This window comes from Aplidium turbinatum, chromosome 17 (genome assembly GCF_918807975.1).
Source record: "Aplidium turbinatum chromosome 17, kaAplTurb1.1, whole genome shotgun sequence".
NCBI lineage: Eukaryota > Metazoa > Chordata > Ascidiacea > Aplousobranchia > Polyclinidae > Aplidium > Aplidium turbinatum.
Genome location: NC_137488.1, coordinates 20,451,957 through 20,469,932, shown reverse-complemented (window position 1 = coordinate 20,469,932; position 17,976 = coordinate 20,451,957). Strand labels below are relative to the sequence as shown.

Here is a 17,976-nt window from a genome sequence, read left to right as displayed (position 1 = left end):
TGAGTTTAAAAAAAAAAATTACCTCTCGGTGGAATCGAACTCATATCCTTGAGAGTACGAGCCAGACAAAGACCGCACGCGCCACAGATTCACTTGGCAAAAACAGTAGAATTTAGAAGTTATATAGGCACTTTTTTCCAGCAGCAGCAGCGCGCATGCGCAGTAAAAGCGACGTAAAGATTAAAAAAAAGGCATAGAACGGCTGTATTTACGGCGCCGTAAATGTAGCCACTTCCTTGTTTCTTTCAGAGGTGAGCATCTGCTACTTTAAAACAGCGCACTACTCAGGCTAAAGTAGCATGCTCTACCCATTACTAATCGATACATAAAAGTAGCACGCTACTGCTACTTGGCTGCGATACTGCTGTTTCTCTCGCTACTTTTGTTTTAAACTTATACAGGAAGCACTTTTTGATGTCAAAGTGTTACGAATGATATATATCTTTCGTTTATACTGCCATTTCAACGTAGTTATTTTGTAGAAAACATGTTCTAGGTGGAATTTATCAGTATGCATCTTCTAAGAACAGGAGCCTTTCACAATGCAAGTGGTTCAATCCTGCTCGCTTTAGCTTTAGCACGTCTTTTCCAACAGAGAAAACTCTCTTCACTGTAGTATTGGAAGGAATAGGGGTGTTGTATAATGTATAGTGACTTTATGGATGCAACCTAATTCGTACCATGAACAATTCGTACCGTCAGTTCGTACCTTGAAAAGATCGAGAGAAAAAATTAAAAAAAGCCGAAGTTGCTCCTTGGAGTTTCCGCAAACAAACATGATGATTATGATGATGATGGTGATGATGAAACAAAAACTCTTAGGATCATTATCGGATCATTAACCATTTGGGTGTTTTCTTTTCTTACTTTTTGTGTTACTGGATCGAAGATTAAAATCATAAACAAATATACTTGTGAGCAAGCACTACTCGGTTGAATTTGAGTCAGTGGACAATACAGCAGCAAAGTCGACCTCGTGTCCGATCATACCTTGCCGACTTCGCCCAGGAATGTTGCCATCCGACTGATGGCAGCGTCCGCGCCATCAGCGTCTGCTACATATTTCTGGTGACCCTGACGCAAAAGTCCTTAACGTGCATTGCTCCAAGCGCACACACCGAGAGTCAAACCAGCGCCGCTTGATCTTGAAGCTTCTTCATTCCAGAAGTCATGCGCTAACCAACTGAGCTATCGGGGCGGACACCATTACACAACGCAACAGTGAAAAAAAAGAAACTTCTTAAAGAAATTAAAATGAACAACACAGCATAAGAAACACGAAAACAACACAGAGAAATTAAAATGATTTAACAAAGTCTTCAAATATTTTGACTCGCTCTGCGTGACGAGTGCACGCGAGATGTACTATGGCGTAATAGTTAGTGCAATAGTGCATTGCCATTTGTTGCCTTTATGAGGCAGCATGGATGCAACAGATATTATGTCACATGCTGGGAAAATGGAGATGTCCGGATTTAAATGATCCGGGACGTTTTGCGGTACACGACAACTGGGCGAGACAAAGTGGGCGATACCCACTTGGGCGAGACCAGGTGGGCGACGAGTCAAGTGGGCGACGGACCAAGTGGGCGACGAGCCAGCCAAGTGGGCGATGGACCAAGTGGGCGACGGACCAAGTGGGCGACGAGCCAAGTGGGCGACGGCCAAAGTGGGCGACGGAAGCGAAAGTTTAGCCGTTCGGAAAAAAATATGACTTTTAATTTTTACTTTAAAATACAATGATTGATTTGTGGAAGGGAGGCAATGAGAGTTCTCACGCTGAGTTTCACGTAGCATTGGAAGCAACATTTTCATTATTTTTTGTAGTCTAGTAATAGCGCTTGCTGTTTGATGTTAATTTGCATTGTGACATCATCTTGACACATTATTTTGCAATTTGCGGCGTCAGGGTTTATCGTGAAGCTTAAGAGAAACCCCTCACAAAAGAGACAAACGAATGGCCAAAGAGTAGTTGAAGTCAGTTATGAACGCTCCCTAACCGTTATCAAAGCTTGTCAGTATAAAATATGACTTTTACACTTTGGCCGTCGCCCACTTGGCTCGTCGCCCACTTGACTCGTCGCCCACTTGGTCCGTCGCCCACTTGTCTCGTCGCCCATCTGGTCTCGCCCAAGTGGGTATCGCCCACTTTGTCTCGCCCAGTTGTCGTGTACCGGACATTTTGCATATTTCAAGCATGTACATACTATGTTCCTGTTACTGACAAATAAACCATTGATCGATTGACATTTATAAATTTGTCTCCGGCTCTGAACACCCCCACACTAGCCTGTATGGGTCTGCTACTATTCGGTGAGTCCGATTCGGTGTGTTCCTAACCTCTAACCCTAAAACGGCAATGATAATTAGGCTACGGTACCCAATAATTTAAAAAAAAAATTGAAAAAATCCCCCGTTAAGGGATCGGACTCATCGAATCAGACTCACCGAATCGGACTCATCGAAACGGGCCATTCCGAGCCTGTATAATATACATGTTTAAATAAGTTTCTACATTCTCTAATGATGGAGTGTATATCTAAATTCTCTAATGTTCTCTAATGCATATATCTGAATTATATCTGCATCCTAGGCAAAGGCTTCTCTTCATTACACTTCCTTACCTTTTCCATGACCAGATCAAAACGGATATAATAAAAGCATGGCCGCTCTTGTGCAATGGCAAAATTGCTCGAAACGCGAAGTTTACTATCGCCATCTAGCGGTTGCTGTTTTGAACTTTTATTTGCTTGGCGCTAGAGTATTATTTTCCGATTTTATTGACGTTTCAATGGCAATTCTAGGTTCACCAGAAGAGATTTAACAGCAAAGTTAGTGCAGACGGTCAGAAAGTTTTCAATTTTATTGGGTACAGGGTTTTGGGGTCTGCTACTATTCGGTGAGTTCCCAACCTCTAACCCCTAAAACGGCAATGATAATTAGGCTACGGTACCCAATAATTTAAAAAAAAAAATTGAAAAAATCATTGAATAGGGATCGGACTCACCGAAACGGGCCATTCTGAGGGTTTTGGGCGTAGGTGAAATATTTGCTGAAATCTGAAAAGCGGTTTTGGTCTAATTTTTAGTGCAGAAAGAGGGATAGCAATCTTCTTACCTGTGCCATTTTAGTTTTTGAGTTTAAACAAACATTAGCCTGTTTTATTTGAAATTCGTGTTTTGCGTTATTTTACCAAAAATTTGTGTTTAGGGGAATGACTATAACCATTTGTAATGAATAAATATTATGTACAGGTTATCGATCTTTCACCATAGTAACTTGTTCATTTTAAACTGGTGTTTTATCTACGGTACATTATTATTTGAACAAGTTTTCATCCAATGTTGTGGCCATGTCACTGTATACCAGAAAGAGCTCGCTTGAAATATCAGACGATCGCTCTCGCAACTCACGAAGAACACGCCGATCACAATTGTTAGGTACCGTATGTCTGTGTCCAATGTTGCCATTGTCATTTGAATGTTACCTGCATTTTGCAGGCCATATGTGTGCTCAATGCTCATTATGATACAATTGTTATCTATGTTCTGTTGCTATGGGATAGTGGTTTTTACTATTTCATTTAAAATATATCACAGCTTGGAATGATCCATCCAATCATCTTAATAATAAGTATGCATTTCGCTCTGCAGTAGTGGAGAGAAATGCATATATGCCATAATTAAAGCTCTGCTGATTCTCCATGCATTTTCAATAAAAAATACTGTTTCCACGTTGTCTTAGCTTCCACCTTGCTATTAGGTTATGAAGTTATCAACTTTAGATGTGCATTGTGCAACACTTCACTTGACGTTTTGAAGAATTGTGTGTCTAACTGCCTATATTATTGTCCAATGTCCATAATGCTTCGTACTTGTGACTGCCAAGATCTGAAAGCAATACTTTCTTTTTATCACACCAAAAACAATACATATATACTGTAGAATGTGTAGATGTGTCCTAACTAGAGAAATTTGGCTCAAGCTGAGCAATGATTGTTGCTAAGTTGATGTATATATATTCGTGATTTTACCTAATTATTTCAATCGATTGATTAGATTCCGATGTAAATAGCACGAATGCTGACAGTGATATGGCCGTGAAACATAACCTTGATCTGCCGGACAGAGGCCGTCGCCCTTCAGGTGGGTTGTGTTGACCTCTGGAGAGAGTATGCTATGAACCTTTAGTCACTTAGTGTCACTTTTTCAATTTTCCTGGTCAGTCTTCTCATCACAAAAACGTTTTAGGTCCGTCAAACAATATTGTATTTCCAATTTAGTTTTTTTCTTGCACTTTAACTGCCATTCAGTGCCTCAACTACACTTCACAGACTGGTTACTGGTTTTGTATAAGGTGCATTTTAAATAACCCTACGGTACCCCTTGCTCACTCACATCATGTGTCTTTGCATTTTTAGCAGATAGCAACAGCAAAAGCCCAGCAAGAAACCGAAAAAGTAGACTGATAGAAAACATTGCCGCTAATTTTGAGAAGAAAAACCAAACGCCAGGTAAGCGGACCCAGACAACAAAATCCCTCATTTTTACATTGATTCAACGTCTGCAGATGTTGGATCAATGTAAAAATGACGGATTTTATTGTGTAAGTATACCAATGTTTTAATGACGTGTTTAAATCATGTTTTATATCTGCTGATGCTGTCACCAGTAACCTAGCACTAATCCTGAGTCACTAAAGTAACATGCGACGACCACCACACAAAGCTGGTTGACATTTGCTGTGACATAATATGTACAACATGGTTAGCTTGGGTAGGCTATCCGGTCAGCAAGCACATTCTTGAAATGTTTTTGAAAATCTTTTATCAATTTCTCTTGAATATTTGAGATGAGGTTTTACGTCAATTATATATATTTTTAAATGTAACAGGATTACATTTTTATGTATTATTGTGATGGAGTGTATATGCTTTTTATTGTTTTGCAAGTCGTGGCCTACACTTTGTGGTTGAAACACTAAACAACTTCATATGACAGCATGTCTATTTTGAAGTGGCAGATATTATGGGATATTTGTCTGCTCATCGAGTACTCATAACTAGGTGCTGGTGCTGTGAGCGATGGTCCAAGGTGTCTTGTGCTGAAGCATTGAAGCAAGGACTACACATAACTGCACAGTGCACAACTGCACAGTGCACAACTGCACAGTGCACAACTGCACAGTGCACAACTGCACAGTGCACAACTGCACAGTGCACAACTGCACAGTGCACAACTGCACAGTGCACAACTGCACGGTGCACAACTGCACAGTGCACAACTGCACATTGCCGCCAATAACCTGTCGTTGTTTCAGATTCTCGATCAATCTCTACCACACCAAGAAGCATCCCCAACGGGGACACAAAGGTGGCGACCCAAGCTGACCCCCAACCTGTTGAACCCCCTAGGATTGAAGATACGCCGTCCCTTGAAGAAAATAGCAAAAAAGTTGGCCCTAGTGCGCGACGTGGGAAGCTACAGAGAGAGAAGAGGATGCTGCGGCAGAAACGACGAAGCACTGGGGTCGTCAACCCAAAAGATATCGAAGAATCGGAAAAGAAAGATTCAGAAAAGAAAGAACATGTGAGAAAGTTGTTGTTGTCACTGATTGCTGCAAATACATTCGGCTGCCTGCTTTGTCATGAACATTTCGCGTGATATTCTGCATTTTTAATTTTGAATACCTCGCAAATTTTGACGCTGTTGACAAATACTTTGAGGTTGAACTCCTAACTACCAACTCTACCATGCGGTTGCCTCATACATCTTTTGATTTTTACAAACTGTTTTCGTCAGTGTTTACATCTACAAGAACAGAATACTACGCTTTACAACTGTAGCAGGGCCAAAGCAGATGTTTTGCAACGCTAATCGGGTGACTATCTTCTCTATTTGCTGACTATTGATGGAGCATTATAAATCCAGTAAACCGAATCATCTGGTGGTACTGCAATGCCAGTCTGCTGGGCGGTTGTTGCACCAAAACATTTGAAGTTTTGAACCACTTCTATGCATTTTGAAACTATCTTCACTTTTAACTTTTCATTGCTATCCAGAGTGAAGCAGACATCCAGTTGAAGAACGAAACGATGGCAAACACACAAACAAACGAGTTATCCCCAGTATCGAACCACCAACCATCGAACAGGTAACTACGTCGTATCCTTGATGTGCTCATTTATCGGGTGGGAAGAACCCAGACAGCAAAATCCATCATTTTTACATGGATGGATAAATGTATAAATGACGATTTTTTTGCTGTTTGGGCAAGCACTAGTTAGAGCATGTGATATATGAAATAAACTGGGGGAAAACGACAAAAGATTCCGAAGACTGTATCAGGGGTTCAAGTGGCTCCTTGGTTGTTGCTTCTGATATTATTGAAAATTACTTTATTGCTTTTGTTCGGAGATTCAAAACGATTCTTCTTCTTCGTCGTATGAGCTGTTCTTCCGGACTATATGTTTGGGCATGATGTCATCAGCCACTCGACAGTCTCGTCATCCAGGGCCTTCAGTCCAGGCGTTCCATGTGGTGGTTGATGGATTGGGCAGTCATGGACGACATGATCTACTGTTTGGTCTGTGGCGCCACACTCGCATCCCGGTGAGGGAGCCAGACCCCATCTGCACATGTCTGAACGAAAGCGACCGACGCCGGTTCGTAGGCGGTTAAGCCGGACCCACGCAAGTCTTGCGAGGGACATTCCCGGAGGGTGGGGATCGACGTCGGGTAGGAAATCACGGAGTCGGGAGGTGTTGTTTTGCCACTCCATGTTCCATGTGTAGTTCGTCCAGTGTGCCGCACTTATTCCAAGATCTTCAACGTTGTTCAGAAGCTGTCGTGCGGCGGGCACAAATGGGCGTCTTGATTTCAGTCGCTGCTGTCCTCCAGGTAGGCGCTGGAGTGTACTGTGGAGGAGGTGGTCGGGGTCCAGTGCGCGACGAGCAAGGGAAATCATGGCTCCTTTACGGCGAAGCTCAGCAGGTTGGATGCCTGCAAGGATGGGAAGGCAGTCCGTTGGAGTGGGACGCAGGCATCCAGTCACAGTGCGTAGTGCGTCATTGATGGCGGTGTCAATGTGGCGGGTGTGAGAGCTGCGGCACCACACTGGTGCGCAGTACTCAGCGGTAGAATGGACGAGGGCCAAGGTAGCTGTGCGAAGGGTTTTCGCATCAGCTCCCCAGCCGGAACCCGCCAGCCGCCTCAAAAGTGCAACGCGCGCAGATAGTTTTTTGCGCAGTGACTCCAGGTGTCGTCGGTACGTGAGTGACCTGTCCAGGGTTACGCCGAGGTAGGTAGGTTCGGCGCAGTAGGGGAGGTGTTCGTCATCGGTGGTAACGTTGATCTCACGTTTTGCTTCCTTGTTGTTTAAATGGAAGGCCGCCGACACTGTCTTTGCCTTGCTGAGCTGTAGCTTCCATTTCTGGAGATATGTTGATATAGTTGACATGTCCTGGCTTAGGTTCCTCTCCATTGACTGCCAATCTCCGGCTGGATGCAGGAGAGCCAGATCGTCTGCATAAGCATACTTCCTGGAGATGGTGTCAGGCAGGTCGTAGATGTAAGTGTTAAAGAGGAGGGGAGCCAGGACAGAGCCCTGTGGGACGCCGTTCCTGAGTCGACGAAGTCTACTTCGTCGGCCGCTACCGGTGGAAAGGGTAAAACTGCGGTTTTGCACAAGTTCCATAATCATATGGACCATGTGCCTGTCAGGAAGGAGACGGAGTAGTTTGCAGGTAAGGCCGCTGTGCCATACAGTGTCGTAGGCAGCCGTGAGGTCGACAAACACGGCGCCAGCCTTCTTTTTTGCCGAGAAGCTGTCCTCGATGTCTTGGGTCATCAAAGTGACCTGGTCTACGGTTGATCTTCCGTGGCGAAAGCCGGCTTGTTCCCGAGGGAGCTGAGGGTCTATTATCGGTTCGACACGGGCGTAGATAAGTCTCTCGAGTATCTTGAAGGGGATACAGAGCAGAGAGATGGGGCGGTAGCTCTTCGGATCCCCTGGGGGCTTCTTCGGCTTTGGGACTGCAACCACTAGGGCTCTTCTCCAGATTCTTGGGATGCGCAGGTGACGCAAACAGCAGGAAAGGAAGTCTTTTAACCAGGACCTCATAGAGGGGGCAGTTTGGAGTATTAGTTCCGGGCATAGGTGGTCAAGGCCCGGGGATTTGCCTGGCTTTAGGTGCTGGAGGGCGGAGGCAAATTCTTCTGGGGTAAACTCACCAGAGATTTTGCCCTCGACAGGTGTTGAGACCTTCCAGAGGTCCGTCATTTCCTTGAGGACGGACTTGTCTGATTCACGGTCTCTCGTTTTGTGCACTCCATTTTTCACAAGTTGTGAGGCGATGGAATTTGCTGAGATGGGGCATTGGCGACGAGAGGCACGTGATCTGCCAGTGAGGTTGTTGAGTGTACTCCATGCTGTGCGGCTGGAGTGCGTGAAGTCGATTGAGTCTATGGCTTCTGTCCAGCGCTTCTTCCTCTTTGAATCCAGTCTTGTCAGCAGGGCTGTTGCTGAGTTGGTGGTGGCGGTGCCCTGGGGGGAACGGAGGAAGTCGCGGTAGAGCCTGTCGCACTCCACATCCCAGCAAGGTATGTAGTTTTTCCGTCGACCTCGCGGGATGGAGTCTTTTGCCGCAGATATGATTGCATCACAGAAGTCCTGGTAGGCTTCATCCACTTTGATGGTGTGTGGGGATCGGAGGTACTGCGTAGCTTCGTTTGTGAGGAAGCTGTAGTATTCCCAATCGGCCTTTCTGAAGTTCCATCGCTTGACAGGCTTGCTCGGAATAGGTGTGGCGAGCAAGGGGGCCGTGATTAGCGAGGGTCGGTGTTGAGACCTTGGGAACTTCTCTAGCACACGTCTGTCCGGCTGGCGATCATCGGGGTCATCACTTGCGAAAGCCAGGTCTGGGTTCGTGCCAGTGTTCCAACGACCGGAGTGGAAGCTCGGTGCGCCCTTGGGATCGTATAAGAGGGCGAGGTTGTTGTTGGTTGCCCAAGCGGCCAGACTTTCTCCGTCGTTGTTGATGGAGTTGTAGCCCCAGTCAGTGTGGTGGCAGTTAAAATCGCCAGCGTAGAGGCTGGGGTGGGGGAACACTGGGATGGCTGTTGATGTTATCCGCGAAGGTGGGGGCTTGTAGACATTGACGATGTTGTAGCCTGCTACATCTACACAAAGCCACTCGATCTCCGATTGAGCTTGGGATTGGTCAACCAAGGACCAGCTCAGCCGGTCATGGACAAACGTGGCGAGGCCGTGTTTCCTGCTGCATGTTGCGCCTGCGAGTGTGAAGTTGGTTATTACCAACTTATCCACAGATGTACAGTGAGTCTCCTGGAGGAGGATGATGAGGGCTTGATGCTTGGTGGCCAGGTGCTCGATGATGTTGAGCTTGCTGGCCGTGATGCCCTCGGTGTTCAGCTGCAGTACGGTGGGTCGTCGGTACTTTTCGACAGTGCGAGCACTGCCGTGCCTTGAAAAGGGCATTTCCCTACCCACCCTGCGCTGAACAGTCTCATTAGCTCTTGTTTGACAAGCTTCGTTTCGCATACGTATTTTGTATAATTTCGTATGTTACTGACGGGGGGGACCACGTGAAGGTGCTTGTCTTCCTCCCATTCAAAACGATGTGGATTTGCAAGACGCAATTTTCAACATGTGACTAGATATAGTCCTTTAGAATGAAAAGGTCACTCGTTTTGTACAATAAGAATGAACTTGCAAGTGCACAGCTTCATAATATCCGGCAAACGTAGTTTTATATTCTAATTCACATTGTATCATTGCTGGATGTTTTGCTCTAACTAGTTGTTGCCAGCCAACACAGGACACACCCGAAATTGTTTCGTTGCCTTATTTTGACAAAATTAAATTGCTGTTCACACTCGGCTTTCCATTCACTGCTTGTTGTTTGATAGGATATTGCTATTTCTATAATTATCAGTTGCTCTACCAGAGAACTGATGGTTGTGTAGGCCAGTAGTTCTCAAACTGTGCGTCGCGACGCCCTGGTGCGTCGTTTCACTTTTCCAAGGGCGTCGCAGAATAGTTCCGTTTCGTGGCTGAACTCAGTTTGAGATTATGAAAATGAGGTTAGCTCTTTGAGGACCGCTGGGACACATGTGTCCCATGCACTTAGCCGATTACACTGCAATTAACCAAAAAAATTGCCACTGCTGGCCTGATACCTTAACGTAGTATTGGATGTCTATCCTTTAAAAAAAATGAAAACTCTGAATCATTTTTCTTGGTGTTATTTCAGTTTGAAAACAGTAAAGAGTTGAGGTTGCAAGTGCGTTTTTTTTCCTTCAAATTTGCGAAGCATATTTATTTACATTTGTCTAAGCTCGAGTTGAAATTTGTAATAAACTTTCCGGAAAAATTTCCAAACTACGAATGGATTCGTGATCCTTTCGTAGTTTGAAATCTGGCAAATTTTTGAATTCAATAAATGACGATTATCCAGGCTTGGTGAAAGAAAGTACTGCGAATTATTATCCCATTCCCTACGTCGTATTTATGTGAAGCAAAATTTTCTGCCTTGGCGGTGATAAAACCAAATATCGATCACGTATAAACAGTGAAAGAGAAATGAGGGGGGCAATTTCAAAAATTCTCCCAAGATTCAATGAACTTTGTGAAAGCAAACAAGCCCGCACGTCACATTAAATAATATGCATTGCTTTTTGTTGTTGTATCAATAAACAAAACTTTAATCATATGTTTCCTCATTAACTTTTATTTGCTGGTGCGTCGCAAGTCCAGAAAACTTTTCCAGAGGCGTCGCAACAAAAAAAAGTTTGAGAACCACTGGCGTAGGCTATTGTTATGTCATTGATACAATTATCCCGTGTGGAAACTGTTGACGTCATCATGTCATCGCTGTTGGTTTCATTAAATGCCAACTTGTGTTTAACTTATGTGGGGAATTTATGAAGAGATAAATTTGTTGTCTTTAGAATAAACACAACGTACTTTAATCTTCCCTAATGTATGCGCTTGGTTGTGGTAATTGTTTAAATGCTGATTTGTGTGCTTGCATGGTGTCGTGCATCTGTCAAGATTTGTGGCTGGATGCCTGTTGTTGATAGCTCAACTCTCTGCCAGCCTACGAACGTATTTACGAGTATATTTCATTTCTTTAACTAGTGTTGTGGTCTCACCCTGGTGTTATGGTTCGAATCAACATTAAATGTGGTTTGCGGCCAATTCATTGTGTCACACAATGTGTTGTGATGTTCTTACACTATGTTTCAGAATATCGATATCGAAATCCGAAACATCGACTGTTCGCTCGAGTAGCGGAAGGTTGGAGTCCACACAAACCACCACTGTCAAGTCCTCGTATTCATCCGCCAGGCACCACGGCACAAAGTCAGATGGCACATCTAGCATACAAGTAAGTAGCGTTTAACCCCCAAACAACTTAGAAGTTACCTAAATGAGTTTACATGCTGATTGATCGCTTGATTCGAGGTGAAGTCAACATTTTACTTGCCGTAAAGCGACGTTTTCAGCGGAGGTGACTTTAATTCTAACGCTAACGTTTGTCTGTTAACTAACGGAGATGATTTTAATTCGTGGAGTTATTTGGTTTGTAGCAAGCAAGCTTTGGTAGACCAGCAAGTTTATCTCTTTGACTAGGTTGGTCTGTGCTTAGTATATGAACCTGAACCACAGCATCATGAAGAGACCCATTGTGTTGACTTCAAGTCTTTTATTTGGCGAGCCAATGTTGCAACTGTTGTCGGTTCAAAGAAGACATGGGATTCAGTTCAGAGAGAATTATCTATTTGAGAAAATGGTTAAATATATATCGATGTTTTACTTAAATATACCACCTTACCATGGCGGAATGGCCCGTTTCGATGAGTCCGATTCGGTGAGTCCTATTCGGTGATTTTTTGAATTTTTTTTTTAAATTATCGGGTACCGTAGCCTAATTATCATTGCCGTTTTAGGGTTAGGGGTTAGGGTTAGGAGTTAGGAACTCATCGAATCAGACTCACCGAATAGTAGCAGACCCTACCATGGCATGATGATTGTGTCAACACACTGCAAGGGAAGAATGTGAAAGCTTTACGTTTAACCAGCTGAAGCCATACCTTAGACTAGAGCGTAATTGTTATTTCGGTTTACGGCCACTATATTACAACTTCGAATGTCTTGTCGATTTTGTATGAGCTTCCCGAGTAGGGCAATAGCTAAGCTATAAAGTTTAATTAGATGTGTCACTCTGATGTTGATTTATGGTTTCCATTAGCCGGCTCAGCATCTTGCTTGGATTGCGTGTAATACTAATAAAGGTTCAACTCTTTTGGGCTTTGTCTCCTCATGATTCGATGCCGTTTCACATATTTGCAAGTACTTGAGCCTTCAATTTGTGTACCTTTTTTATTTCATATTCTTAATTCTGGTTGCTGATCTCAATTTCGTGTTAGTTACGTCTGTGCAATGTCTTCAGATGTACTGGCAATGCAATAATTAACTTCGCTTTCACTTGTCAAATATTTGCCTATTCTTGTTTCAAGCCGATTGAAATCTTGTCACAAGTTGTTTGAATTTAATGTTGAGCATCAAGTGCTTTGTGGACCCTAGCAACGTCTTCTGTCCTTGCTATGACATCTTTGGATCACGCGATGCATCTCTTGCTTTTCACCTTAGCACCCCTCGTTTGTGGTTGTTGATGCAATTGTCATCGATAATTTGACGTCATAATGTCAAGTTTGTACGGTGGCAAACAATGTGATTACGCATTAAGACACACAAGGAGCTTACAGTTTTCTGGAAACGAATCTGAACTAATGGTTTGATGTGTTTAGCCCCTACGAAACCTCTTGGCCTCTGTGGGGCCCAACTCGTATCTTTTGGTCACCGTAGACCAGTGGTTTTCAACCTTTTTGGTGGAACGGAACCCAATGCAACATTCCAAAAGTTCGATAAACCCCTGTTCAATAATTTAATTGCATAAGGCAATACACAACAATACCAACAAGGCAATACGAAGTTCCAAGGCCCTACATATATAAAAACAAACCTAATACTGGCAAAATAAAATGATCTCTAACACGTTCACGGCGATTTGACCCACCGGTGTACAAACGATTAAACTGTCTGAAAGAACTCCTTGAAGCGAAGAAAACATGTCGACGAAATTTGGCGATAAAGCAAAAAGTTAAAGGTAATCGCACCAAAAGAAAACAACGAAAATTCGGGATCGCAGCGAACGTGTTAAAGTGTAGCAAATTTATTAATAGTGGCAAACCTAATCAATATTTGATTGTATTTAAACAATATGCGTATAATAATAAAATAGACTCGGGTTTGAATGTAAACTTGCGGAACCCCTAGACGTACTGGCGGAACCCCTAGACTTACTGGCGGAACCTTAGGGTTCCGCGGAACCCTGGCTGAAAACCACTGCCGTAGACCAAGACTGGCTTGTCATCGGGGCGTCATATTCACCCCCTCGCAGTGACGTGGAGTTTTGGGTAATTCCTACGTCATGGTTTTGATACCAAGCGTGCTGCTGTGTCGTTCATTCACTTGGGTGCTTTCAAAATTTAAGGTGATCGTCTTGGCCGCAGTTTTCAAATGAGTTCCTTTGCAAACTGCGTGTCAGTAAGGTTAGCTACAAATCATTTAGCTCTTACTTGACTTAGTTAAACTCTCGACTTGATAATGCTCTATTGGTCGGTCCACGATGTGTTGCTATTTATACGAAATTTTACTAGGCGGAGGAGCGATATTGAAGTCGTGGGGCAATATTAGGACGAGGTTTTGTTTGCAAGCATAAAACCTGTTCTCGTTATTATGCAGGTGATCTTGGTGACCCTGCAAAAATTGTTAGCTCGTACCGATGACGCCTGCAGTTGGTCGTTAGAAATGATTTGTTTTCGATGTTGTGAAGAATGCAACAAGACGTTGTATGTTCGTAAACAGATGTTGTAACGCCGCCATGATATCCCAGTAAGCAAAACACATCTGCAGACGTCAAACCAATGTGCAAAGAAGCGATATTGCTGCGACCTTGTTGAATAATAAGATGATAATGATCGTCGGCGTGTTCATCCCGCTTTGTTTAGAAGTGGGGCATGAAATTATATTCAGGTTTGACAGAATGGCACTTTGCTTTCTTATCATCCTGGCAACGCCATTACGAGTCAAGCAAATAGTCTACTCTGTCTTCAATGGTGTTACAAGTAGAGGGTGATTTGTTTGTGACGTGTAAGATCCCAGACGACGAATCAGTCATTTTTACATTGGTTCAACGTCTTTAGACATCGAATCAAAGTAAAAAATGACTGATTTGCGTCTAGGTATGTGTGTGCGCTTACTGTTGAACTTGTGAGTTGCATTTTTATAGTGTTTTGTAGGCTACCACCTTCAACTAGGCAACCAAATAACACTTCTTGCCAAGTTGTATTTGTTTTTGGTGCTTCAAAGCAGTTTTTTCTGCCAGCAAACTAGTATTTTTTGCATTGATTCAACGTCTGTAAATCTTGAATCAATGCAAAAAAGAACTAATATTCTTGTTGGGTTGTAGGAATTTTCACATTCGTTTCAGACGACTTCTGAAGAAAGGTATGACTGTTGTGTTGTTGGCGTTGGACACAAACTGTATGAAATGTTTTTGTTTAACTTCCTCTACACAACTGCCGCGGTTGCGTGGGAGCCACATGATGTTGCCCTGTCTGGTGTTGGGGATTGTTTGTTGAGCAATTTGGCTTCTGCCCAGGATTAACGTTGAGAGGGTCTTGAATCGTAATCAACAGCCGGGTTTTGAAGGAGTCCTTCTTGTTGGCTGAACGCTATTCCATCAGCCGCAGTGGACCAGGTTTGCTTTCTGCTTCGCTCTCCTCTGCTGACTGCCAAGCAGGATTGAAGTTTAGTACCATTTTAAAAAGTCTTTGGATTGACCCGATGGGGAATCAAACCCACATCCATCGATGCAGAGGTGGGTTCTCAAACTATTAGACCAGTGGTTCTTTCCCTTTTGCCTTGTTGGCACCACCTTTAAATTACCAACGAATTTCCGCATAGGTAGTCACCTACAGTTCAGAATGTTTGTTGAAGCCCGGTAAACAAGCATAACTTATTGCGTCATTTTTTTAACTAACCTTAATGATCCAACACCCCTGCACCCCTTCGGAACAAGTGTCGCACCCCTGGTTAAGAACCCCTGCCCCTATTGAACCGGTTGCCGCTGGTGATGAATACAAAGTGTGGTTGCACAGGCTTTTCACTTCTTGTCCACAACAGCTGGTACAGTTCGCACTGACGAGGGATCTATTTGGGTTGGGGGAGAGATTTTATTGTAAATATTCTTTTGTGTTGCGATCGCTTTAACTTTATTTGTGCTGATTTCCTCTTCAGTTGCCCGGCAAGCAAAGCAGTGAGGTGGAGGAGCTGCGAGCAAAGTTGGATGCTGCTGATCTCACCATTGCTAAATTGAAGAAAGACATTAAAGTCATGAACAATGTGAGTGCGATCTTGTTTGTCAACTTGTTGTTTCACAAACCACCAGTTGTGGTTTGAACTCGTTCGCGGATGGATCTGAATTGGAATCCATCTGGTCTCTTACAAAGCTCCACTGCGTTCTCTAAACCCGACCAATGAAACGGTTCAAATTTCAGTGATGAGCCATGGCCAGTTGGCCATCTATAGATACAGCCTGATTTGTAACATTCAGCAGACTTTTATGGATTTTCCCATCTTGATAGCTTTCTGAATAAAATTGTCTAAAAATAATGTTTTATTACTTTGCTTTTACTGTCTTCCCCACGTGACAAATTATGTTTTAACATGGCCATTGGCCAGGCTTTGATAAACAAAAACGATTTGCTCACTAACAGTCTGATCAAAGGTTTTTTTACTTACTTTTTCTCATTTTTTACTGTTTTTCCATCCCAAGTTAGCAAAAAATAATCTAATCAGAGAAAATTTCAGTCATACAGTAGCAGTAGGGGTGGTCAAAATGTGACAAATCGGGTCGCTTCTCCATGCAGCCATGTATGAGCTTGTGTTCTGCCCATGGCTTCTGCCTCTTCATCTTTCCTCCTACTTTTGTGTCTGACGTGTTCCACCATAATTGCAGGAACTCCATGAGCTGGAGGAGGAGAACCATCAGCTGAAACAAGATAACAAGATGCTGGAGGATGAAAACATGCAGATGCTGCGGATTATTCGAAGATAATTATGTCATTGTGACGTCATGGTTGCTTGAGTGGCCATGTCGGCAATTTTGCGTCGTAGTTTTTGTATTGTGTGACGTCACATTTCTGTGATCATACCCACCTGGTGCTTGGATGACGCCATCATGTGACATGACGTCACAGTTGCGTAGTGAGGTGAACCGAATCATGATTTGTGGTTTCTTGATTATTTTAATAACGCTTTTTGTAGGTATTGGTGCATTCATGATCGAACGTACGTTTTTTAACATTTTGTTATGAGTTTGTATTGGGCAGAACATAGCTATCTGAAGATGTGGCCTGGTTTGTTACTTTTTGACGGCTGTTGCTAGCAATTTGACTGAAATCTTCTGAAAATTACTTTTTCTCATATGTTCCCTTCTACAAGTGACGCACGCGATGGGTCATAGCGATACAACGTTTAAACATTTAATTTTGTTGATATTTAGATTTTAGTGACTGTTCCTCCGGAATGAAAGCTGTCACCAATCTTTGGTGGTTGAATGTGACTAAAGATTTCAGTCAGGTTGTAGGCTAAACTCTGTAAAATATTACTAGTCAAGTGGCATCCCCACGGAGGTAGCCACGTTTTGGACCTCCTCGGAATGTGTACTGGATGAGAGTGCAGCCACACGAGATAGTTGGGTGATTTTAAACAATAAGAAATATACACACAAATGTTATTTTCAATTGTATGACCCCACATTGTGAAGGATGCTGCTGCCTGGACGTTTTCCCTTCCATCCGTTATCTCAACTAAGGGAGCACCTCGCTCAGTGCACGCCATGTTATTATTTAGTTTTACACAGTTTTGTTTTAACTAAAGCTTTCAATAACGCTTAAACCTATTCTGTATTAACCGTCCGCGTATTTTTCTACTATATGGCAAAATATTTATCTGCTTTAACAAACCGAATCCAGTATTTCCTACCGGTACAAGTCTGTGGAGTCGGAACCTGAAGACGTTGATTTCTCCAGGTTTGAACAGAGGTCGCAATTTGGGCGAACTATTTAGAGATTTGCTGATAAATATCACAATGATAACAATACCCCGACTCCGCTACGTTGTTGCTCGATGACTCTCCGTGCACTGTTTGTATCCCCATGCACTGTTTGTAATGTTTCCATGGTGATGGCACTTTACATCCCAATTGCGTTGCTTTATCGTTAATATTATAAAAACAAAAAACAAAAAGCGAACGTTTTCGGCTAGTCATATAGCCCTTTTCAAGCCTATAAGAAAATACATTATTAAAAGAAATGCTAAAGAATCATATAGTATCACAGCAAAAATATGGTCAAAGCTAAACATTTGAGAAACTGCCTCGCTCACACAAAATGATAACTGAAAATTACACAGCACAACGGGTCAAGTATTTCAGAGGTAAAATTAATTGATTGTTCAGACAAGGACTCAGGCAGATTACGCAAGAAAGACAGAAGCACAAGAGATAGTGGCACAAAACAAAGTAAATGCGAGAAACACAAGACGTGATAATTCAATCAAAAAACTGCTAAAAGGTAAGAAGCTCCGCAAGCAAATAATTGCCTGTTGAGCCCTGGGTTTAAAGATTTGATGATCAATGCCTCGTGAATCTTGGTGTCGAATTCGGACAAACACTTACGAACAATTTTGAAAGACTGCAAAGACGGTTTATTGTTAGAGCACGATTGGCAGTTTCTAATATGGTCTTTAATTGCACTGTTTTTATTAAAATTAGCTAAATTCAAATGCTCTCCCACTCTCGTCACCAAATCCCACTCTCGTCAC

The 17,976-nt window shown here is 43.1% G+C and overlaps 1 protein-coding gene across 2 annotated transcripts; it reads left to right on the top strand.

Moving 5' to 3' along the window:
* Window positions 1-3,280: 3,280 nt before the first annotated feature.
* Window positions 3,281-17,399, top strand: LOC145786930 (uncharacterized). 2 transcript variants are annotated; one of them, XM_082598673.1, is made up of 8 exons: window positions 3,281-3,440; window positions 4,059-4,145; window positions 4,424-4,513; window positions 5,320-5,588; window positions 6,062-6,153; window positions 11,269-11,410; window positions 15,388-15,492; window positions 16,109-17,399. In XM_082598673.1, the coding sequence occupies exons 1-8, from the start codon at window positions 3,353-3,355 to the stop codon at window positions 16,205-16,207; spliced, it is 972 nt and encodes a 323-aa protein (XP_082454799.1). In that variant the 5' UTR covers window positions 3,281-3,352; the 3' UTR covers window positions 16,208-17,399. The 2 variants fall into 2 exon arrangements, with proteins under 2 accessions (XP_082454799.1, XP_082454797.1); XM_082598671.1 differs by having other exon boundaries at window positions 4,421-4,513.
* Window positions 17,400-17,976: the final 577 nt, after the last annotated feature.